The sequence below is a fragment of the Pipistrellus hanaki genome, assembly GCF_964339955.1.
Source record: "Pipistrellus hanaki genome assembly, chromosome: 17".
NCBI lineage: Eukaryota > Metazoa > Chordata > Mammalia > Chiroptera > Vespertilionidae > Pipistrellus > Pipistrellus hanaki.
Window position 1 is genome coordinate 37,893,121 of NC_140519.1, and position 26,068 is coordinate 37,919,188.

The 26,068-nt window shown below is 37.2% G+C and overlaps 1 protein-coding gene across 1 annotated transcript in view; it reads right to left on the reverse strand.

Annotated features, from left to right (window-relative positions):
* The window catches only part of STK3 (serine/threonine kinase 3), a 192,811-nt gene extending 166,970 nt beyond the window's left edge, over positions 1–25,841 (reverse strand). Inside the window, exons 1-4 of the mRNA XM_084864579.1 lie at positions 25,635–25,841; positions 9,894–9,974; positions 6,603–6,731; positions 970–1,084 (exon numbers count right to left, since the gene is read on the reverse strand). Coding sequence (XP_084720705.1) covers positions 970–1,084; positions 6,603–6,731; positions 9,894–9,974; positions 25,635–25,660 — 351 coding nt within the window. The 5' untranslated portion in view covers positions 25,661–25,841. The remainder of the gene's footprint in view (positions 1–969; positions 1,085–6,602; positions 6,732–9,893; positions 9,975–25,634) is intronic.
* Between the last annotated feature and the right edge of the window lie 227 nt (positions 25,842–26,068).

The following is a 26,068-nucleotide window of genomic DNA, read 5'->3' on the forward strand; positions in this document are numbered from 1 at the left end:
TAATACATTCTGTCAAAACAGAGATTATTTAAATTTATGTCACTTCCTTCAAAAGAAATCCTATTTATTTTCTCTAACAGAAAAAAATATTAGTAGGATAAACTTACAATTTCCATCCCCAATCGAACTTTAAAATGATTCTGGTTAACCACAAATTGACTCAAGTAGTTAAATATTTTTCTGAATGTATTCTACTAAACATGTCTGGTAACATATAATAATGTCATATAGTAATTGGATTACTGTTCTACAAAATTACAAATTATTTTACTGATGATTATTCTGAATTGTTCACAGATTAAAAGGGCACTCTTGTCCTTACAAATTATCTAAGAAAACTAGATGTATAGCTGGCTGAAAGTAAACAATTTTGTAAATAGATAACTTTTACTTAGGGTTAAAATATAACCATCAAAAGCTATATTAACAACATCTTTCACTAAGCTAAATTCACAAAATTACAACGCTATAATCTAACTCTATCACTTTCAAATATCCTGGCAGTATTATTTGGAAAAATAAAGACAAGAATTATTTTTCAATTATTTTTAAAAATTCAGAAATATAAAACTTCTACTGTTTACCAGTCATAGATTATAATATAGAAAACTGAAGTAAAGAAATGCCATAAATACTATGAACTTCAAATAAAATTCTAGCCATAATTTATTGAACTCAAGTTAATAAAGATTGTGCATAATGATACAAAATGAAAAAAGAGAAGCACCATAGTAAGTTATTGGTGACTTACCAAAAATTAATCCCAATAAATAAATTACACAATCATATGACTTCTAAGTTTGCCAAAAAGATATGTGGCTGGTTCTCATGCCTTAAACTAGATCCTTTTACACTCTAAAACTTTCTTTTTTCCACACTAATATTTTCTTTTAACAAAATATTACCTAGTCAGATTCTAAATATGAATCTTTAGAAACAAGATTAACAAAACAATTTAAAAATACTTACTGTCTTGTTTCGTAATCTAATTATATCCGAGACAGAGCCAGCACCACAGTACTCCATAACAATCCAGAGGTCTGTGTTCTTAAAGTAACTGCCATAGTACTTTACAACATAGGGGCTACAAAAAAATATATCGACAATTAAGCTTAGTTAATTCCCAAAGAAAATGATTTCTTATTCCCAAAGCAAAGTATTTCAACATTTCATAATATTCCCATAAGTAAACTTAATTGCAAAAGTTCTATTATACACTGATTTGTCTATATGTAGAGTTCACCAACTGTCTTAATTAGTTTTTCATTGATGGATGAAATTTAAGAGGATTGCAAACCAGAGGAGGCCCAAATGTTTTCAGTGATTCCCAAGAAACTAAGGCTTGTTTTGGTAAAAAATTACTATTAAACATAAGAAACAAATGAAAATATTTTTCATTAACTAAAGCATTTTAAATACAAATCTCCTAAAGGATTTTTCAAATAAAATATTAACACTCAATTTTAAAAGGCTTTATATTTCAATGAGACAAAAAAAATTTTTAATTCTCTTTCATTTTGGCCTTTGAAAATTCGGGAGGGGGGGAAATATTTCTGGTTTAAATTCAGATAATTAAAATTTTTAACAAGTTAAAGTATTTCTGAACTAAGATTTTATGTCTTTCAGAGCAGAATAAACTGTGTTTATAGCCAAGTTGTTTTAGGAAGACTTAACAAAAAGAAAAATGACCACCATGAAATTTATTAAGGGTATGCTATTTACAGTGATGTGTAAAACACTTTGCAGAACTCAAAGAGGCATACAATCCATATTCACATAAAAAGATGAAAATTACGAGGTGACATAAACTAACAGTAGAGAGCTAAAATGCTATAAGAGCTCTAAGAGGATGTGGCCATGCAGGAGCCATCAGAGAAAACTCTGTAGAAAAGAAGGGAGCTGACTTATGAAAAAAAGGTTATACTTCAAAATGTGGGTAGAAATGAAACATATTAACATTCGAGAAAAGGGAAAGGCCCTCAGCAAAGGCACATAAATAGAAAGGAAAGAATTAAGAATGGTATGTTTAGGGGACAACTTGTTCAATAGATTTTTTTGGGAGTAGCAGCTATCATGAAAAGTGTCATCAGTGTAAGATAAATAAGACACAGGAATTAAATAAGCAAAACAACAATAAAAATGGAAATTAGTAGAAAAGACTACATAAAGAGACCACCAAAAGAAGTCTGGGACGACTTCTCAGCAGAGTCTTTATAACTTCAACTGTCCTGAAGTCAAGGGTAGAGCAGATTGGTTAGCGCTTAAAAGGCTTAAAACCAATACTGGTAGCTGCAGGGCTAAAATTTAATTCTGATTCATCCCCATTGCTCCTCTTTATCTCTTGCACAGAATTACTTCCTAACAGATCTCCTTGTCATAGTTTTCTGCCCCCATAGAGTTGACAAGGTAACCTCCCTTTAAATCAAAAGTAAAATAAGCTGATCATATTGCTCTCTCAATTAAGAAAGAAAAAGCTCTGAAAGGAAAAAGTCTTAACTGCTTTGTAACACAGAAAAACCTTTCAAAGTCTACCTTTCTACCTACATCTCTCATTACTAACCATCCCACATCTTAAATTTACAGACATACTCAACTTTGCTAGATCTTGGGACTAGAAAGTACATATTAGGAGTTCATAAGTATTCACTGAAGGAACAGCTTCCTTACATACTTTTCCATGGAGTGTGAGTGGCTGTGTGTTAGCCTTTACAGGGAGTATTGCTCTAATACCTGGCTATGCATCAGAACCATCTTGACCCAGACCTTACACGTTCTAATTCAGTAGGTCTTTTAAAAGCTCTATAGGTGCCTTTGAATAGACCCACAAATTTCACAACACATATTGCACATCCTTCAAAAAACTCTTTAAATATTCATTTTCTCATTCAAACTTTTGAAAGATATTAAGTACCAGTCAGTTCAAGATTATATTCACTGAAAAAGCATATAGAAAATGTATATGGCCCATAGCCACTTTGGCTCAGTGGATGGAGCATTGGCCTGCAGACAGAAGGGTCCCAGGTTTGATTCCAGTCAAGGGCATGTACCTCGGTTATAGATTCCTCCCTGGACAAAGGCAACAAATCGATGTGTTTCTCTCACATTGATATTTCTCTCTGTCTTTCCCTCCCTCTTACACTCTCTCTAAAAATCAATGGAAAAATATCCTTGGTGACGATTTAAAATTTTATTTAAATTACAGAAAATATATATATATTTTATTTTGCAGTATACACTAAGTAATTGGAAATTCTATGGGTATAAGTGGCAGCTTTTAGGAAAATTAGTGATTCTAATGTGGGCAGCTACCTGAAAAGGCAACTCTCTCTCCCTTTAGGTGTGAGCCTAAAAAAACCCCTTTGGGGCAAGGTAAAATTATTTTCAAAAAATAATGTGTGACCCATTCTCATACACAATCATAAATGGATCAAAGCTCAACATGATTGTAACACAATATCATAAAACATGGTCTCATTATTTTAACCTAGAAAATTATTTAAGCAGATAGAATTCAATAGCCACATTAAAGACTCACATCCAAATGTAATTCCTATCATTTACTCAACATTCATTCATTCATTCATTCTACTTAAGCCAGAAATTAGACCAGATGTTCAATTTGCAGTGGTGAACCAAACAGATACAATCCTGACTCTCATATAGCACACATCTACATGAAATACACAGATATTAGAGAAGCAAACCCACAAATAAATACAATTACTGTGGTAAGAAAAGGTGTTATGAGAAAAACTAGCTAATAATTTATTTTGCATTCAACACTTTGGTAAACGAAAGTAATCCTAGCTCATATGAAAAAATGAAGTACATCCATATTTCATGGTAGCCTCTGGCTTGGAATATATAAAGAAACTTGATTTCAAAGAGGAAGGGAGAGGGAGAGAGAGACAGAAACATCAATGAGTATGCCTTCTACTGGGGATGGAGACTGCAACCTGGGCATGTGCCCTTGATCAGAATTGAACCCGGGACCCTTCAGTCCGCAGGCTGAGGCTCTATCCACTGAGCCAAACCAACTAGGGCATAAAACTTCCAAAGTAGATATGGGTTTGCTATAAACAATAAAATATCCTCCCTCATTGAGTGTGTGGATTACAAATTAGGTTTGGAAAAGAGAGAAATGCTTAAGGTTTTATGTCTATAGTGGCCTACTCCTGGCCATCCTCTGATAACCTTCATATCAGTACTCTTTTTTCCTTTAAAGCACTTACAACATCTTGTAATTACTGTCATTGATTTTATCTGCCTCCCCCAGAAGAAAAGAAGCTCTATGAAGATAGGTGCCAATCATCTGTCTCACTCTACATTCTTCCTCAGAGCCTCCCTTCTTACATGTACAAATGTAAGTGAACAAATGAACAATCACAGAAAAATTAATAGAAGGGATCTAATTTAGGCCCCCCCAATGGAATAACAATGAAGCTAAGATTCAAAGGTTGACAAGAAGTTAGCCAGATGAAAAGCATTCAGGAGCCAAAACTGTCTGTGTAAAAGCCCTGAGGAGAGAAAGAGCAAGTCATTTTCAGGAATCAAAAACCAGTTTGCCTAGAATAAGGTGAGTGAAGAGTCAGGTAGAACACAATGGAGCTGCAGGGAGAAGCAGGAGTAGAACAACAAAGAATTCAAAACGAAGAAAAGAAGATTGGGCTTTATTAGTCATGCAAGATAAGATCAAAGAAGTTTAAAGATTTCTCTGCTGTTTCAAAGCTAGAATGTAGGAAAGCAAACATGAACACAGGTAGACCACTTAGAAGGTTATGGTAGTCAATGCATGCAAGAGACTGTAGTAAGCATATTTTTTTATTTTCTGTATCTAGTACCAAATAGAAATTCTGGGGAAATTTTGTAATTATATTTTTTTATCTGGGGACTGAAGACTGGGGAATATAATATTTTTCTATAACCACTTGAATTTCCTGTTACACATCCTTAATGGGAAATATGTAACATAATCTAAATATATAACACACAATAAAGAAAAGCAAAATTAAACACACCCGAGAACAACGTTCCTCTAAAATTATTCAGTCACTTCATGAGCCAACAAACTTATAAGGATCTTATATACTGTTGGAAGAGATAGTTTTCCATAGATCTCTTACTAATAAGCGCCCTGTTTTGACCAGGGGTAATAATGTGTCCAGACTCCCCTAAGTCACTGGTTCTAAGTCACTGTGTGCCAATTCTAATAAATAAAACATTAGCTAGGGGGTTCTGGGAAAGCCCTTTCCTGCTTCTTCCCTTCTCCCTCCTGCTATACAGACATAAGGCTGGAGCTGGAGCAGCCCTCTTACTACCATGAGACAACAAACATGAAAGCAAAGGCCACATGCTGAGAATGGCACAACATAAGAAAAGAAGCCTAAGACAGTCATTACACTGGTGCTGCTATACCAGCCCTAACTCTAGACCTTTTGTAAAGGGAGAATAATAAATTTTATTACTTTAAGTAATTATAGGCTAAGTACAGTCATCATTTATACACTCTGCATCCTCACGTCATTTAATAGGCGTACTAAGCCCCTTCATGATCAGCTCCGTTTACTTACAACTCAGGTCACACAAATCTCAGTCTCATACTTTCCATTCCGGTCATTTAAACCTTGTCAGAATAGCATACACCAGTGAGCACTTACTTATCCTCTATACTCTCTCACATCCCTCCATTTCTTCACCAGTTTAACTCTTCCTCAGCTTTCCAGACTTCCGACTCCTGGCTAAGATAAGTGCCCTGCCTCCTTGTTCTCACATCACCTCCCACACCAGTCGGTATAGTGACTCAGCTTTATTATAGCTATTTATTTTTAGCTCTCTTGTATTCCTAGATTCTGCAACAATTCCTGGCCCATTAGGGATGCTCAGCAAATGTTCTTTTAATGAATTAGTTACATAAGACTGTTTTTAAAAGAGTAATATAAAAAAGACTATTAAATGACAACCCCCCCCCTTAACATAAAAAAATAATTTTCACCTATAAATTCGCCCTGAAAATGGGAAAATTGAGTATTTTCTACCACCACCTGCTGCTTTATATCATCAATTCTGCTTAAGAGCTGTAAGTCCTAAAGACAAGGATTTTAGTCTCACTTCCAACGGGAAGTCAGAAAACTAAACAAATGACCAAATAACACATTCTATATAATAAAAGGCTAATATGCAAATCAACCAAACAGCGGAATGACCGGTCGCTATGACATGCACTGACCACCAGGGGGCAGGCGCTCAACACAAGAGCTGGGCCTGGTGGTCAGTGTGCTCCCATAGGGGGAGCAACGCTCGGCTAAAAGCTGGGCTCACAGCTGGCGAGTGCAGTGGCGGTGGCGGGAGCCTCTTCTGCCTCCATGGCAGCAGTACGGATGTCTGACTAATGGCTTAGGCTCTTTCCCAGTGGGGAGCAGGCCTAAGCTGTTCGTTGGACATTTCCCAAGGGCTCCTGGACTATGAGAGGGCACAGGCCGGGCTGAGGGACACACCCACCCAAGTGCACAATTGTCATGCACCTGGCCTCTAGTTTTATTATACATTGTTAGCAAAGCTCATCAAAATGAAGGAAAACAAAAAGAAATTAAAGCTCTTCATACCTGTCACATTGCTGCATTATGGAAATTTCTTTGATTATTTCCTGAAGATCTGACTCAACAGGTACTTGTTTAATTGCCACAACCTGACCAGATTCCTTGTGTATTGCTTTAAATACACTTCCATAAGACCTAAAAGAAATCAAGACATTTATTTTTTCCTTTCAAACATCATAACTATTAGAGAGTCTACAGTTTGTGAACACAGTCTTTCCTAGTTTAAAGCATGATTTAATGATGACAAATCAAACAAATAACAAAAGTTAATTATACTTTAGCTTTAATGCTTCAATTGTTGACTTAAAAATCTCTTAAAATCGTTAATATATAAAGATTTATTGTTTTTCTTACAAATGAAAGAGACTTACAGCTTATCAACTCGAACAAATGTAGCATTAAGAAGATAAAAATGGAAATTAAAATAATAAATAGCACTGGCCTGTGTGGCTAAGTAGTTAGAGTGTTAGCCCATGCACCAAAGGGTCATGGGTTTGATTCCCAGCCAAGGGCACATAAGTGGGTTGCAGGTTTGCTCCCTGCCCCTCATCAGGGTGGATGTGGGAGGCAACTAGTCTATGTATCTTGCATCAATGTTTCTCTCTTTCTCACTCTCTCCCTCTCCTTCCCTTCCTCTCACTCTCTCAGAAAAGCAATGGAAAAAATATCCTCAGGTGAAAATTAACAAAACAAAACAAAACAAAAAAATGAAATAAAGCCCTGGCCAGTGTGGCTCAGTTGGTTGGGTGTTGTCCCGTGAGCCAAAAGGTTGCTGGTTTGATTCCCAGGCAAGGGCACATGCCAGGGTTTCGGGCTTTATTTTTAAGGAAGGAGGAGTGCAGAAAACAGCCAGTCAATACTGCATTTTCACATCGATGTTTATCTCTATCCCCCCTCTCTCTCTAAAAATCAGTAAACTATTTTTAAAAAGAAAAAGAATGAAATACAGAATAAAAACCAATCAAGTCTCAAGTTAGGAACAAAGACTAATCTCACCTAAAGCAAAATTATCCCCAAAATAATAAAGTTCCATGCCTGTTCAGACTGCTTAAGGGCAACTGAACCCCTCAGTTGGGGACTACATGATTCCGAAGTTAGGGAAGCAGGGAATATGTTCCCTCCTAAGTCATAGATCCAAAGCATCCTCAAATGCTCCTTTCACTGTCATCTCCTCAAGAGGAAGACCACACCCTCACAGCTGTCAGTCTGTATCTATGAGTCTGTTTCTGTTTATTTTGTTCGTCAGTTTATTTTGTTCATTAAATTCCACGTATAAGTGAAATCATATGGTATTTGTCTTTCTCTGACTGGCTTATTTCACTTAGCATAATTTCCAGATCCCTCCATGCTGTAGCAAAAGGCAAGAATTCCCTTTTATTGTGGCCAGTAGTATTCCATTGTATAAATGGATCACAGCTTTTTTATCCACTCATCTACTAATGGGCACTTGAGCTGCTTCCAAATCTTGGCTACAGTAAATAATACTGCAATGATCATAGGGGTATATGTATTCTTTTGAATTAGTGTTTTGGGTTTCTTCATATAAATCCCTGATAGTGGAATCAATGGGTAGTAAGGCAGGCCCATTTTTAATCTTTTGAGGAAACTCCATTCTGTTTTCCATAGTGGCTGCACCAATCTGCATTCCACCAACAGTGCACAAGGGTTCCCTTTTCTCCATCCTGGCCATCACTGGTCATTTATGGATTTATTGATGGTAGCCATTCTGACATATGTGAGGTGATACCTCATTATGGTTTTCATTTGCATTTTCTGACAATTAGTGATGCTGAGCATCTTTTCTTATATCGATTGGCCTTCCATATGTCCTTTTTGAGAAGTGTCTGTTCAGATTCTCTGCCCATTTTTTAACTGCAATGTTTGGTTTTTTGTATTGAGTTGCAAGTGTTCTTTATGTCCTTTGGATATTAACCCCTTCTCAGATATATGACTTACAAATATTTTCTCCCATCCCACAAGTTGACTTTTTATTTTATTGATCGTTTCCTTTGCTATGTAGAGCTGCTTAGAATATTGTCCCACTCCTTTATTTTTCCTCTTGTTATCTTTGTATTTTGGTAGCAAATTCAAAAGTTTATTGCCAAGACAGATGTCAAGAAGCTAATTTATCTCCTCTTTTCTTCTAGGAGTTTTATGGTTTCAGATCTTACATTCAAGTCTTTAATCCATTTTAATTTTATTTTTGTGTATGGTACAAAATAGGGGTCCAATATCAGTCTTTTCCATGTAGCTGTTTGGTTTTCTAAACATCATTTATTAAAGAGACTATCCTTTCCTGGTTGTATATTCTTGGCTCCTCTGTCATAAATTGACTATACATCCATGGGCTTATTTCTGGGCTATTATATGTATCTGTTCTTATACTAATGTCATACTGTTTTGATTACTATAGCTTTATAATATAATTTAAAATCAAAGCACATAATGCCTCCAAATCTGGCTGTTGTTTTTTTCCCCAAGATTGCTTCAACTTTTAGTTATCTTTTATAATTCCATCTAAATTTTAGAATTCTTTGTTCTATTTCTGTGAAAAATGCTATTGAAATATTGATAGATTGTACTGAATCTGTAGATTGCTTTGCATAGAATGGACATTTTAACATATTAATTCTCTCAATCAATGAGCACAGAATATTTTTCCATTTATTAATGTCTTCTTAAATTTTTTCATCGTTTCCAGTGTGCAGATTTTTCACCATCTTGATTAAATTAATTTCTAGGTATTTTATTCTTTTTGATGTAATTATAAATTGTATTGTTTTCATAATTTCTCTTTCTTATAGTTATAAAAATCCAACTTTTTGTATATTAATTTATATTCTGCAACTTTACTAAATTCATTTATTAATTCTAACAGTTTTGTGGAATCTCTATTTAGTATTATGTCATCTGTGAACAGAGACAATTTTACTTCTTCCTTTCTGATCTGGATGCTCTGTATTTCTTTTTTCTTGCCTTAACTGCTCTGGCTAGACTTCCAATACTATGTTGAATGAAAGTAGCCAGAGTGGCCATATGTGTCTTATTCTGGATCTTAGAAGAAATCTTTCAGCTTTTCACCGATATGATGTTAAATGTGGACTTGTCATATATGGCCTTTATTATGTTGAGGTATGTTCCTTCCATACTGTTACTATTCTACTCAAGCAAATAGAAAAATTTATATTATATAGAATCTTTATAATTGTTTATAAATGAAACTGTGAGGTCAAGAGACTATGCAAAAACACACACATATACAAAAGTAAATGGTATTTTCATATATTTTATACTTACCCTTCCCCAAGTTTCTCTAATACATCAAAAACTTCTTCAGGCTGCTTAGTCAAACTGTCTTCACTCAGCTTTTTCAGCTTACTAGTGACAAAAAGACAAGAAGAAAATATTTAAGACCTTTAATAAAATTTTTAATTTTATTTTAAAGAGGTAATACATTCAAATGGTTCAAAACTCAAATATAAAAATGTATACAGTAAGTAGTCTCCTTCCAACCCACTTTTACTTAGCTTCTTGTGAAACTTTTATACAAAATGAATATGTTTTTACTTCTCCCCATTTTCAACCCAGCATTTTTACACACGTTCTTTTTTATTCATGCTGTTGTGCACCTGGCTGTTTTCACTTAAATGTAACTCATGTTGGAGATCTCTAAAAAGTACAGAGAAAGCATCCTTATTCTTTTTTCCTGTACATCTACATTCTACTTTATTGCAAAGATATAGCATCTCTTACTCACCAATTTCTTATTTATGAACACACAGGTTCCCTTTTGCTATTATAAACAACACTTTGATAAATAAGCTTATGCATAAGACAACTCACATATGTATTAGTATTCTATAGGATAAAGTCCCACATATACACACACAAATACGGAAGTATATGTATTAGTAAATAAGTATATATAAGCATAATCATGTCATAATATATATGTAATAATATGTATGAAATTAATAAAGTCACTGCAATACCTACTACATGTAATGCAGAGGAAGGACATGCAATGAGCAACAATAGAAAAGGGAAACTATTTAGAAGCTTAATCCATATATGGATGCACAGAATATAATCCTAATAGTAAGAATGGATAGAAGATAAACTATTCAAGAGGCATAATCAACAGGTAGTGGTTTGGATTAAATATAGGATGATGAGGGAAAGAGAGGAGTTGAGATATCTCATAAGCCTTTGATTTAATGTCATTTAAACTAAGAACACCAGTAGAAAACAATTTGGAGGGGGAATATTAAGTGTTTAAGTCAACTCTTCCAAATGTAGATTTCCAGCAAGCAAGAGTATATTTGAATCCCAAAAGAGATGAGTTGAAAATATTATTTTTTGTACCACCAGAACATAGATGAAGCCTGTAGACATGAGAAGGGATAAAATCATCAAGAAAATTTCTAAAAAGAAATCAGGGTCAGGGAGAAAACAGCTCCTAGAAAAACATCAATGTTTAAGAAATGAGGTCATGTAGGACAAGAAGTTAGTGCTTGACCATGTCCAAAGCTTTTGAAAGTTCAAACAAAACAAAAAAATTCAGAAGTATCAATTACAGAATTTCCACTTCTGAACACAAAAAAAGTTACCGGATCCAGAATTATCTGTCTGTTGTAAACAACCAGAAAACTCAACAAATACAGGAAACAACTATTTTCAGACATTAGATATAAGGCATTTCAGAACTGAGATTCCTGAGAAAAGGGGACGAGATCAGCCGCATTATCATCAAGACTTTAGGACAAAGAGGTTTGGGCAGACTGAAGCACAGGGAAAAAGGAATCCAAGTGGAGCCCAGCATTTTTGCTAAGTTGAAGAAACAAGAGATGGGTTGTGGAGTGGCAAGGAAAATGAAATTTTATTACTGAATACCTTCAAGAAGAGAGGTAGGTATGCAGAGAAAGAGGTCCAGCAACCCAGGAGTTTTCTTGACTAACGCCAATCTGCACATGCTTACAAAAAAAACACTACAAAGCTCAGCAAAATCAATTTTCTAAGGGAAAACCATGACCAGGGAACTCTAAAACAACTCCTCCCAGAGATCACACAAGGCTGAGAATCCTTTCCATCAACAAAAGCTGAGAGAACTCTTGCAAATACAAAGGACACTCAGAAACAATACCTGAATAGCCATATTTTAGAAAGGAGACAGCATTACCAAAATATAGAGGCTACTCTTGATTCTCCCAAAAGGAGATTAAAAACAAGCCTCAAGCCGAAACCGGTTTGGCTCAGTGGATAGAGCGTTGGTCTGCAGACTGAAGGGTCCTAGATTCAATTCCGGTCAAGGTCATGTACATTGGCTGAGGGCACATCCCCATTAGGGGTTGTGCAGGAGGCAGCTGGTCAATGTCTCTCTCTCATCGATGTTTCTAGCTCTCTATCCCTCTCCTTTCCTCTCTGTAAAAAATCAGTAAAATATATTTAACAAAAAAACAAGCCTCAAAACACTGAGCCTATTCAAAGATAACTGCCTACCAGAAAAAGTCTGTAACTTCTTAAACTAAAACAAAATCCAGACTTCAACAGTGTAAAACTTACAATTTCAAGAATTCAATCAAAAATTACTAAACATTTTTGAAATCGGGAACTATCCTATATAATAAAAGCCTAATATGCAAATCAACCAAATGGTGGAACAACCGGTCTCTATGACACGCACTGACCATTAGGGGGCAAACACTCAATGCAGGAGCTTCCCCCAGCCTGCAGGCCCCAGGTAAGTTTAGAGCAGTAAACCCTTACATTTAAACATCACACCTCAAGAGACAAGAAAAACAAACTAAACCCAAAGTTAACAGAGGAAAGAAATAATAAAGATTAGGCACAAATACATAAAGTAGACTAGAAAGACAATAGAAAAAAGTCAACAAACCTGCTATGGTATAAATATCTGTATCCTCCCAAAAATGTAACTGTTGAAATCCAAACCCCAAAGATTATGGTATTAGGGGTATGGGGGTGATTAAGTCATGGGGTAGAGCCCTCATAAAATTGACCCAGAGAAACACTTAGAATTGTCAGCTATGAACCAGGAGAAGGGTTTCCATCTGAATGTGACCATCCTGACACCTTAATCTTGGACTTCCAAGATTCCAGAACTGTGAAAAATAAACTTCTATTGTTTACACCCAATCTGTGGTATTTTGTTATAGCAGCCCAAACAGATTAAAACAGAAAACGAGTTGGTTTTCTTTGAAGACCAACCAAATTGACAAATCCTTAGCTAGACTATGAAAAAAAGAATAGTCAACTAACTAAAATTACAAATGAAAGAGGAGATATTAAAACTGATGTCACAGAAATAAAAATGATTATGAGAGTACTATGAACAATTATACACAACAAATCAGGTAACCTAGAAGAAATGGACAAATTCTTAGAAATATATAGACTGCTAAGACTGAATAGTGAAGAAATAAAAAATCTAAACAGACCCATAACCAGTGAAGAGAATTAAAAAGTAATAAAGAATCTCTCAACAAAGAAAAGCCTAATATTAAATGGCATTAATGGAGAATTCTACTCAACATTTAAAGGAAGAATTAACAACAATATCCCTCAAACTCTCCCAAAGAATTGAAGAGGAGGAAACATCTCTAAACTCAGCATTACTTTGCTATCAAAACTACAACATGAAAAATATAGACCAATATGCCTAATAAATATTGATATAAAAATATAATACTAGCAAACAAAATTCAACAGCACATTAAAAGGATTATAACTGTGACCAAATGAAATGTATACCTGGAATGTAAGACTGGTTCAACACATGAAAATCAATCATTAACAAATAAAGGACAAAAACCACATAGTTATCTTAAGTGATGCAGAAAAAGCATATGACAAAGGCCAACACCCTTCCATGATAAAAACACTCAACAAACTAGAAATAAAAGGAAATTCCCTCAATATAATGAAAAGCTCACAACATACTCAGTGGTAAAAGACTGAAAGCTTTTCCTCTAAGATCAAAAACAAGAAAGGATACCCACTACTATTCAACATAGTACATACCCTAAAGCAGTAAGACAAGTAACAATAAAACACAAAGAAAAAATGGGAAAAAAATAAAATTACCTCTGTTCACAGATAACATGATTTCATCTGTAGAAAACAATAAAGATCCTCCCCACCCGGAAAAAAAAAAAAAAAAAAAAAACTGTTGTAACTAATAAATTTCAGCAAAGTTGCAGGACACAAAATCAATATACAAAAATCAGCTGCACTTGTATTCATTTGCAATGACCCATACTAAAATGAAATTTTAAAAAACAATCCCATACGTTATAGTATAAAGAAAGGATAAAGTACTTAGGAATAAAATTTAACCATGGAGATGAAAGACACACAAACTATAAAACACTGCTTAAAAAGAAACCAAAGAAGATAAAAATAAGTGGAAAGATATCCTATCTTATGGATTGGTTGGAAGACTTAATGTTGTTTAAATGTCCATACTACTCAAAGCAGCATACAGATTCAATGCAATCTCTATCAACATCCCAATGGCATTTATTTTCATTTTTTGAAGAATAGGGGGGGAAATCCTGAAATTGATGTGGAATCTCAAGAGTCAAAAAAATCTTGGGGGTAGGCGTTGGAGGGAATAAATTTAGAGGTCTCACAATTCCTTTGTGCTGTTTTGTCCTATGTTTTACTTTTATATATGCTATTAACCCCACATTATGTCATTATTTTTGGCCTTGGCATGCCCCATACCTCTATGTGGCCCCAGGCCCAGCACTAGTGGCAGCCAGTCTTGGTTCATAGCTTGGTCTCTCCTGGGCACCTCCAAGCCTAGTACAAGTAACAGCCACCTGCAGATTGCTTTGTAGCTCATGCTGAATGGCCCTGGGAAGGGCAGAAAGTAGAGAGTTTCAGACCATGTCAAAGAACACCCAATATCCCCCCCACCAGGAATGCACTCAAGGGGCGGACTCAGAGGCACCAGAGCCCCGCTGAAGTACATCCTGCTCTGTGGGGTTGACCCCTGCACAGCTGTTTCTCCATGGTAGGAGAGCAACAGCCCACACAGGGTTTGGGGGGAGGGAGCAGAGCCACACCTGGAGGGCCCAGCTCAGGTGATTGGGGAGGCTGTGCCACTGGACCCTACTGGACACCTACTTCAAAAGGCCGTTCCACCAAGTGCAGGAGACACAGTAGTTCTACCTAACACACAGAATCAAACACAGGGGGGCTGGGCTGCCAAAATGAGAAGACAAAGAAACATGTCCCAAATGGAGGGGGGGGGGGGGGGGGGGGGCCAGAGCAAAACTCCAGGAATAGAATTAAACAAAATGGAGACAAGCAATCTCCTAGATGCACTTCAAGGTGTAGTTTTACAAGGTGAAGGCAAGATCCTTGACCAGCAAAAAGGATACAAATCGCTGCATTGTACAATAATACCCACTCTGTTGCTGTGGTCTGGAACGGCACCTGCAATCTCTCTGAGGGAGGCCTATATAAGAGACACTGAAGCTCAGAGGACACTAGCAGCTGACTAAGGCATTTCCCATGCCACCCCAGGCACATTTCCTGAGCACTCCACAATAAAATGCTATTACTGAAGGTAATCTGTGTACCTCTCTTCTTTGTGGCCTCAAAGGACCTGAGTAACAGAATAACTAATACAGGAAACAAAGCAGAAGGAAGACACCAAATGCAAATGGAAAAAACAGTGGCACCACTAATTAGTAGAAGGTAGATGGAAGGTCAAGATTCCATTTTTAACACACTGCCTTTAATGAGATTACTGAAAAAGACTGAGTACAAAGATTCCAAAAGTGTGTATTTGTGGGTCATTTCAATCAAAGTTGAAGCCGTGGATAAACTCACCAAAGAAATAACCACATTTAAAAAAAAAAGGAGAAAGAGAAAACATAATGTCTTGTCAATTATGAATTGGGAAGAAGAGCACCTAAGATAGGAAAACAGAAGCAACAGAAAAATGAGAAAGAGAAAGCTTCGAGAAACAGAGATATGAGGGAGCTAAGTTCAGAGAAAAGGTTTCTGATCTTTCGAAGCAATGACTGATAACCTGCAACCTTAAGTCAGTTTCATTATATAGACAAGGCCTGATTTGGAAGGCTGAGACCAAATGAACACTTGAAAACAGATTTTAAAGATCTAGAATTGGGTAACAAAAATGTAATTATAGGAGTAAAGTCGTAAAAAGTATGAAAGGGACATGTTCAAAGATCAAATGGAAGGAAAGAGAAGAAATTCCCCTTCTGTGATAGAAGCAAAATTATGTAGGAACAATAATCAAAGAAAATCAAGATGAAAGTACATAAGATAGTTTTTCTTCCTACTGATCACAGGATTTCAACCTTCTCTACAAAGTAGATGAAATCATTTGTGTAAAATTATATATATATATATGACAGGAAAAGAAAGTGCAAATTTAGGGGACTCAGCCATGACTATCTGAAACTAGTCAAGAGTGACAGCTCTTTCTTGTCAAGTCTGCAACACCAAAATGCAAATTAGCCCTAGATTAAGAAACAGTCCAGTTATAAAAGAGGTAACACTTGATATTTTAACTATTTTCAATTGTATAATTAAATGGCATTAAGTATATTCACACTATTCTGTAAGCATCACCACTATCCATCTCCAGAACTTTTCATCATGCCAAACTAAAACTGGACCCATTTGAAACTTCCCACTTCCTCCTCCTCCCAGGCCTGGTAAACACCATTCTATTTTCTGTCTCTATGAATTTGAGTATTGTAAGTGCCGCATATAAATGGAATCATACAATATGGGTCCTTTTGGGTCTGGCTTCTTTCACTCTAGCATGTTTTCAAGATTCATCCATGTTGTAGCACGTATCACAATTTTATTCCTTGTCCAGGTTGTAAATGTGGTATATACAATATCACATTTCCCTTAGCCATTCATCCATCAGTGAACACTAAGGTTATTTCCATCTTTTAGCTATTGTGAATAACGTTGAAAATAAAATCTGCTGTCCAAATATCTATTTGAGTCCCTGATATCAATTCTTTTCTGTATATTTCTAGAAGTGAAATTGTTGGATCATATAGCAATTGTATGCTTAATTTTTTAAGGAACCACCACACTGTTTTCAACAATGACTGCACTATTTACCATCCCGTCAACAATGCTCAAGGGTTCCAATTGTAGCTATTTAATTTCATAAAGTGTTATAAAAATCATGCTGTTATTATTGCTATGTGCTAATTAAGCTCTATGCTTCATTTTACACATAATATCTCATTTATAACTAAGTTCTGGTCTCTAACCCTAGCAGTTTCATCTTGAACCCTGTTAGAGACATATGAAAAAAGTTTTCATCCTTTAGTCCTTCAACAGTTCATTATCAAACAATGTCAAAAAGTCTTAAAGCTAGCCTTTAATAATGAATATTTTCTAAATTATACAATGCCGAAATTGATTTTGAATCCACAAAATCAAACATCTTTTCTTTCAGCAACAGGAAGTACATTTTATCCCATACTAACAAAATTCCAAGATCATTTTTCTTCTGCTCCCTTTTGCTTTTTAAAGGACAAACATTTTGTAAATATTTAGTAGATAGTTAGCTCTACAGTAGTAATACTGATTTTCTTTTATTTATTTTTTTTCTTAACATATGCATCCAAGTGAAAGCTTTTATCCTTTTGGAAAATTACATGTTTCTTCAAAATGTGTTGACAATGCCAAACACATCTTTAAAACACTTTGGAAACTGTCTTCAGAGACTAATGATTTACAATCACTATTTCACTTAATCTTCACAAGACCCAGAAAAGGGGTACTATTAGCACCTCCATTTTACAAGTGAGCATACTGAGACTCGGAAAAGTTAACTGGCCCACTGCTGCACACAGTAAATGGCAGAAGCTTAGAACCTAGGTCTACCTAACTCTAAAGCTCTGGTTCCTAATTGTTTAGCTAATAAGTATCACTTTTAATAACAAAATAAATATACTTTGATGATCTCATAATTTTAGTTTTATAAAACTATATCAAAATGGGGGGGGTAATTGATTACTGGTACTACATCTAGCTGAAAAAGATACTCTACAATGGATAGAAGACTTTTTAAATTCAATGAAAGTCTTGTTTTCAACTCTGTCACACCATTTCCTCTCAGGCTGGGCTCTTTGCCCAAAAGTACTCTAAAATTATAATTTCCTCGCAAAGAGCTTTAAAGCAAAAGAAGCTGAGATTTTTCTCCATCCTTCACCCCTGAAGCTTTTATTAAGGTCAATCATTACAAGAAAAATAGCCTAAATACTTCATCCCCATAATTTTTTAAAAACCTACTATAAAAGTAAACTACTATAGAAGTAATGCTACTGTATTTGTACAGGTATAAATACTCTTTGAAGCTCTAATTTTGCTCCTCAAAATGATCAGGCTCAGACCACTGCTTACGTGTTTTTTCATTTTGGAATGATTTCTATCAAAACTAGTTGGGGTTTTTTGTCCTTTGTTTTTTTTAATAAATTTTTATTGATTTCATAGAGGAAAGGAAAGGGAATTTTTTTTTCAAACCATATTTTTTATTTTTTTATTTTTTTTTATTTTTTCAATAAATCTTTATTGTTCATATTATTACAAATGTTCCTCATTTATAAGTGCAACTTAATGTCTTAATATAGTAGGTAATTACTTCAAAACTAATTCTAGAAATAAAAGTTTATGTGACACACTGAGAAATGTAAATTACCAATTGATATCACTGAGACAAATACCTCATTTTATTTAAAGCACAATAAAACTTAACAGGAGGGGTTGATATAAACACTAAAAAGGTTTAGCACATGGCATTTAATATCTGGATGTGCTTCATTTTGCAATTCATCACACTGAGTTAAGGTTAAGTTTATAAAGCAGCCTCAAAATGCCCCCTGAATTTTGTTTGTTTGTCTGCAGATACATTTTTATGTGCACAAGACTAGGCAGGTTAAGTGTTCTACCTTAAAAAAATAAGGCCTGAAATCTGATCTTATCATTAGTGGTGTCATTTGCCTTGGATTCTTTTGTTTTCCACATCTTTTTCATTTAAGAAAAGAAGAAACTGGGTCACCTGAAACATTTAGCGGTGAGAAAGTGTGGCTGGACGTTAGGATAACAGTCAGGGTAACCAGAGTAAGCGAGGGAGAACACGAGGGTAACAGTCCACTCTAAATAGTCTCTGCCGCAGAATTTGCCCATACTTGCCCAATTTCTGAGTCAAACTTAAAATCAAATATTTATGTGAATATATTACCCAGGGAAAGAAACTCAAAACTGCCAGTGCCACCGTTTGGAAAAGAGTCAGTTGTCCTGCTACTGAAATACCATTTCTTACGAAAAGAAAGCAGGGCTTCTTAGAGAAATGGCTGGACCGGATCTGGGACAGAAAATGACAAGATGAGCCCTGCCTGTGTTATCACCACAGAGAGCAGGAAGCTGCCACTAGAGTCACACCGTCTCCTCAAGAGACTCCCACTGACCAAAGATGGGACACTTTGAACTCCAATTATAGTACCTGCAATGGTTTAAAAACCCATCAAATGTGTCTAAATCCAACAGCTCATGATGGCATTTTTGAAAAATAAAGAATTGGTCCCCTTTGGAGAAAAATAGGGAACTAACTCGTCTTTTAAAAAGCATAATCTGCTTAAAATTCTGCTTAAAACTCTTTAATGACAGCACACTGCACTCTGACTTAAAATCATTGGCCTGCACCACTGAATCCCTGCCCAGCTCTCTGACCTCATCCCCAACACTTGCTCCCATTCCATAACCCACCCACAGTGGCCTCATTTAGATTCCTTCCACACACTAACCTTCTCTCCACCTCTCGGTCTTCTTACAGCTTTTACCTTTACCTGGAATACACTTTCTGGCAGCTCTCACGGATAACCTCTCAATGTCAGGTCACAGCTTAAATATTACCTTTTCAGAGAAGCTTCTGTCAACTGTCCTATTGAGCAGGTTTCACTATTTTTCTCTGTCAATACAGGCTACTTCTAGCCTTCTTAGCTTAAGCTCCAATTAGACTGTATGTCCTATGAGAACAAAGATCCCATCTATCTCATTCCGCAGTGTTCCCTGCACTGGCATTTGAAAGGCAGTTAATTATTAATTACTGAGTATATGAGTAAATGAGCAAAATGAATGAACTCAAGGCTGACAGTCAATTTCTGCCATGAGCAATGATCGGTGAGTAAAGTCAGTTTTTAGAAAGAAACAGGAGATTTTGGGCAACCTTGTAGAGACAGGAGAAATCCTGTAGGTCCAGTGAGAGGCAAGGAAATAAGCTGCCTACTCTCTTTCATTTATGCTTTCCTCGAATATAAAAAAGTTCACCATACTGGCCAGTGTTGCTAAGTAATTAGAGCATTGGCCCACTCATCAAAGGGTTCACCAGGTTCGATTCACGGTCAAGGATGTGGGTTGAAGATTCGATCCCCAGCCCTGGTCAGGGTGCATGCACAACCAATCAATGCTTCTCTCTCATATTGATGTCTGTCTGTCTCTTCTCTTTCCCTCTTTCTTCCCCCTTCCCCCTCTCCCCGGCCTCTAAAAAAATTCAACAGAAAAAAATATCCTCAGGTGAGGATTAACAACAACAAAAAGTTTACCAAAACTACAAAAAAAATAATTTTAACTTGCATTTCTTTCCAATTATAGGGCTCTAGGTTCCACAACATCAGAAAACCAAACATCCTAAAAATGAAAAGATGACCAGATCTGGACAGAGAATAACATTCTATATTTTTAATATAGAAACTACCTTATTCTTGGAATCACTCAATAATTTCCCCATTTTTACACATGTGTGTTTGTGTGTGTGTGGATCAAGATACTAATAGTTACATCATGATATCTGAAATACCTGAAAAATTTTACTCAATTTCACCTCTTTACCAAGATGTCTGGTATCATATTAATAGCTTTCTGTAGTTCTCACTTTGCTACAGAATCATTTTTCAAGATATATCCTGTGATGTACTTTTAAGACATTTAAGGTCATCTGCAGCTAATAAGCAAACAATAACTTATTTTTAATATTCACATATGTCTGTGTATGTTTGTTACTTTTGTTTAACTTGAGACTCTATATTAAAAGAGCAGTTGCAATAAGATATCTCAAATATAGAATCTTCCTTTTAAGATATAAAAGCTTTTTAAGATTAGAATAATCCTAATATATGAGGCAATCCAAATAAAATCACAACAAAAAAAAGAAGCTTGGGACAAATAAAGAAAGTTTCTATCATATAGTATAAATGTTATCTTTAGAAGAAAAATCAAAAGACCTTTAGTATTATAGAGGGTGGAGCTGTAGGGAGTCAGAAATTGAGGTCATAATTATAGTTGGATGTTTCCAGGCTGCGGGGTCATTCGACACCAGAAAGAAAATGTGCTTTTGCCTCATAACAATCTTTTCTTTTGTAAACTTTGTCAGACATCATAATCATTTTGCATTTTTCCAAACTTTAACTGACATATGTAGCTCAAAATACAGTAGCTTTTAAATAATAGTTTTCCTGGCCCCTTTTCATCTCCTCCCCTTTTAGAACCTTAAAGAATATCTCTAGTGTTTGTAGAAGTAGTTACAATTACACCACTCTGGATTCCTTTGGCAACGCCATCATCAAGCTTTCAATATTAAGTATCAGGATGGAGTTGGAAAGGAAATCGATTTCCTGACTGTCTCTACTACACACAGGAATGTTTTTCTCAGACTGCAATTGCAGCACATTAATAGGTCATGACAATAATTTGGCGGATCATGACCAGCAGTTTCTCAATGAAACAGAACAAAAAGTAGAAAAATATCAGAAACCACGCACACTGTACATTTTATGAAACTTCTAAGTAAAACTATGTATGTTTTTTTTATTATTATTTATATGTGTGTGGATCTGCACTGGGTCTCAAAATTTTAATTTTTTTTTTAATTTTTGAAAGCCATTAATATACGATGGCTGAAGAGACAGTATTTATAGTTCAACAGATATCTTTGAAAAGAGAAATTTAAAATTCTCAGCACTTTTTTCCCTTACAATACAAACAAGAAGCACTAAATTTAAAACCTTTATTATTAAAGCTTTACTGATACATTTCTGGAATGGAGCATTTAGATTACAACAGAAGAGCAAATTTCGACCTAGCTGTCTATAATAATAAAAGCACAATATGCTAATTAGACTGGACGTCCTTCCGGACCACCTTCCGGATGAAGCCGGGCTGTGAGGGAAGCCAGTGCTGGCAGCCGAGGAAAGAAGGCCTCCTCATGCATGAATTTCATGCATCGGGCCTCTAAGTGTTCAATAAATGTTTACCTTTTCTTTATACTCTTCAGTACTAATACATGCCAAATCTCAGCCCCTTAAAGAACAGTGGATAAGTTAATAATCGCCTAGGATTGACTGAAAACTACGTTTATCTACTGTCTTCAAGCAGAAAGATGCTCCTGTTTGTGCAGTTCTCTTCCCTTGGACTACTTAGAATAGGGGTGTCGAACTCAATCAGAGAAGGGGCCAAAATCTAAAATCCAGCCTAAATCGCGGGCCGAATGGTTTACTGAACAGTCATAAACTGACAATGTCATAAACTGACAGCGTAGTGCAGTGATGACAGCGCGGTGCGGGCCACATTGCAAGGCCTGGCGGGCTGGATTTGGCCCGCGGGCCGTGTGTTTGACACATGTGACTTAGAACACCTCTTCCACTTGCCTGCCTCTGAAGTAGGGAGCTGACCCAGGGCCTCCTGCCTTTACCTTTCTAAGAGTTCTCAGAGTTCACCTCTCTTGAGAATCCCTCTGATAATAAGCACACAAGAATTTCACTTTCTAACATTCCAAGAACACCTGACTTAGGAATGTAGACATTAATACTAAGTCCACCCCTCTTCTCACGGCAATGTCTTCATGGTTTTCCTGGTGCCCTGCTTCTCCTTACCTGGTTTATTGCTCTGTTCCACGCAACTTAATTCCCGAGAGGTGGGATTTCTCTGCTGTTTATCTCCACTCCTAACTTCTGACCCAAGATTCTGGCCACTGATTCTACAGGCTGATGGGGGCTCTATAGGCCGAGGAGAATATGAATACTTTCTACTTTATTATTCTATATCTTCATCCCTTTACCGCTGCTTTTTCAGTCCTTAACAGTCTAGCATGTGGCTGATAATCCATTCATTCCTAGCAACACTTTCTCTTATGAAATGATTGATTTCCTAACTTCACTTTTCATTTATGTGAATGTACTTTGTAATCCTAACATTTTGATTTTAACCTTCAATTTTGCTTCCTCCAAACTAACTTCTCACACTTAAAAAAAAAAAATTGCCACAAAATCCAACTGCAGCTTAAATCAAAGAGCTCTCCTCATCTGTCTAGAGAAGCCTAAGGAACTTACTCTCTTGCTGTTTGTTATCCTTCCAGGTTTCTTTCACTGTTCCACACCAACTTTTCCTCCAAATATATCTGAATCAATGAATTTTAAATAACTAGTAACCCTGTAATCTAACTGAGGAACAAATGTATCTTGCTCTGATAAAGTATCTCTCTCCAGCAATGATATTCTGTCCTCTCTCTGACAATACTGTATATAACTAGCAGCCATCCAGCAGCCAGAGTTCTCAGCACTGCCCACCAATCTGTCATAGACATCCATTTCCTTTTCTACGATGTTCTACTCGGTAAAGAGCCCATGTTTTGGCCATTTCCCTTTCTACCTATCAAAACTTACCTATTCTGTGGTCATTTTTTCCTCAACTAGATGTTCCCCTACAAAGGACTGATAAACTCAACTTACATAATGCTAATAATTAATAGCCGTTTCATGGATTTACCTTCCCAAGGGGGCTTCATTTTAATAAGGACTTCTGAAGATATCTGACAGACCTGATAAGGAAATCTGAGAAATCTAAAAGCCATTCTGGTACCCAAAGTCATGAGGGACCACATCGATTGTATGTTTAACACACGCCTTGCTGGGAAAAGTTTCTGGAACCTCCTCCACTGGACCAAGTTTTTAACCTCTCTGAGCTTCATGTAATAGGGAAAACATAAACAGCTAACATCATTGAACACATTATAGAGCACTGTGCTAAGTGCTTCAATATAACCACAAGACACATTTTACAGATGAAGAAATTAAATTTAGAGCTAGCATAGTAAATTGCAGAACCGAGACTCTCATTTCTTAAGACAATAAATAAAGCAATGTATAGAAATTTCCTGGCAAACAGTACGACCTCAAAAAAATGGTAGCTATATTGCATTATTAGAAGGCAAGGATTAATAGGCACAATACAAAAACTCACTATCAAGTTATTCCTATCATAGACTTCCCTGGGGCAAACTCTCTTCGTGTCCCTATCTATAAAATAGAATTAATGCCCGTTATCTAACGTACTCCATAGGGTTGCTATAAGGATTAAATGGTATTATAAAAATAAAAATGCTATGAAAAAAATTTTTAAGAATTATTTAAATATATAAGATTGTCTTTAGAAATGCCTTCTGGATTAACATGTCTCTAGAGCTAAAAATAACTTGTTAAATGGGCAACCACTATATTAGAAAGTGTAAGTCAACATGGAATGGTGATATATGCTACCACACCTAGCTCTGACCCCTCGTTTTCTCTAATATACCTGCAAGGGCATATTAGAGAAAACTGTAATGAAATTCTGATACTAAAGTATAGCTGATTACTTTCACCTGTAATGAAATTCTGATACTAAAGTATAGCTAATCAGTAGAGAGAGCTACCACTTCAATTCAGAGTTGTTCAAGTTGGTCTTACGGTGCTTGCTGGCTGTCCTTCTACAATAAAAAAAAAATACTAGTTTTCTCTTACAGTATTAAAACTAGGTGCCCAATCAATACTAGAATTTAGACACTTTACAAAACGTCAGAAAAGAATTTATCAAGGGCTCTGTCTGATAGGAGGTCCCTTTTGCAAACCTGTCCACAACCCCCTTTTACACCTGAACAGATGGTCTCCAGGCCTCGAGGCTCAGATGTCCATGCACCCTGTTCACAATAGCTCACAAAGTTCCAACCTCTTAATTATTTCATGTTCCCGAATACACCATCTTCCATCTAAAGATCTCTAGGTATCAAAACACTCAAACTCTTTCATCTTCATCACACTATCTAAGAGAGAAATTAGTAGCCTTGTTTTATAAACTAAAAGACGGAAGTTAACTATTTTATTCAACAGCAGTTAGTTGACTGATTCATTCTTGGGGGCGGGAAAGAAATACACATTAAGGATTTAAATCAATGGATAACCCTGATTTAGCTTCCTAAGGTCATTTCACATATTAGTTCAAACTACGGTGTCCTCTTACACTTCCAACGAATCAAAGATTTAATGTGAATTAACAGTAAATACCCAAGCATCACTATTTTTACATGCTAAAAAAAAAAAACACTATATGGGGGAGGGGTCCTAACTTAAGATTAGTCTTGCATCCATAAATACTTTTGAACTTGAGGGGTAGGGGAGGGACACCTGTCAGCGCAGCGTATCCACGGTAAGTCTGGCAAACTGTGTAGCTATTAATATTTAACTCCTTGAACTGTACGTAAACCACCCGCTTCTCAAAAAAAAAAAAAAAAAAAAAAAAAGGCAACATACTATGGGAAACATTTGACAAGGAAACCTACATGGCTGTGAGAAGCCCAGGAATGTCCCGGTGTGACGTCTCCCTGGCTTCGTGAATCTGCCACGAGGAAAACTCTGCGCGTCCCGGGAGCCCGGCCGCCGCGGGGCGCCCGGCGCTGCCCACCTCCCGCCCACGAGCCAGGCCCGGCGGCCCGGGGCCCGGGCCCCGCCTCCCCCCGAGCCCCGAGCCCCGCGGACAGACCAGGCCCGGCACTCGGGGGGGCCCCCCTCTCCGCCGCCAGCGCGCCCGGATCCCCGCCCCGCGGGCTGGGAGGGTGTCCCGGAGCCGCCGGGCCTAGCGGCCCCCGCCCCGCGCCGCCGGCGGTGCCGCCTCCCTCCTCTCCCCGCCGCCCGCACTCCTTACCTCTTGGGCGCGGGCGGCTGCTCCATGGCGGCCCGGGACACAGGAGGGGCCTGGCGGGCGGCGAAGGCCAGAGGGAAGGAAAGGAGCCGGGGCACCCGCTGGCCGAGCCCGGGGATCCGCAGAGGGAAACTCCAGGAACTCGGAACAACTTTCCCGTAACTCCACGGCGGATCCCCCTCCCGCCCCGGAGGTGGCTCCTCCCGCCCCGCCCCGCCCCGCGGCCGCCGCGGTCCAGGGAGGGTGGGCGGGGCCTGCCGCGGTCCAGGATTGGTGGGCGGAGCCTGCCGCGGTCCAGGGAGGGTGGGCGGGGCCTGCCGCGGTCCAGGATTGGTGGGCGGAGCCTGCCGCGGTCCAGGGAGGGTGGGCGGAGCCTGTCGCGGTCCAGGATTGGTGGGCGGAGCCTGCCGCGGTCCAGGGAGGGTGGGCGGGGCCTG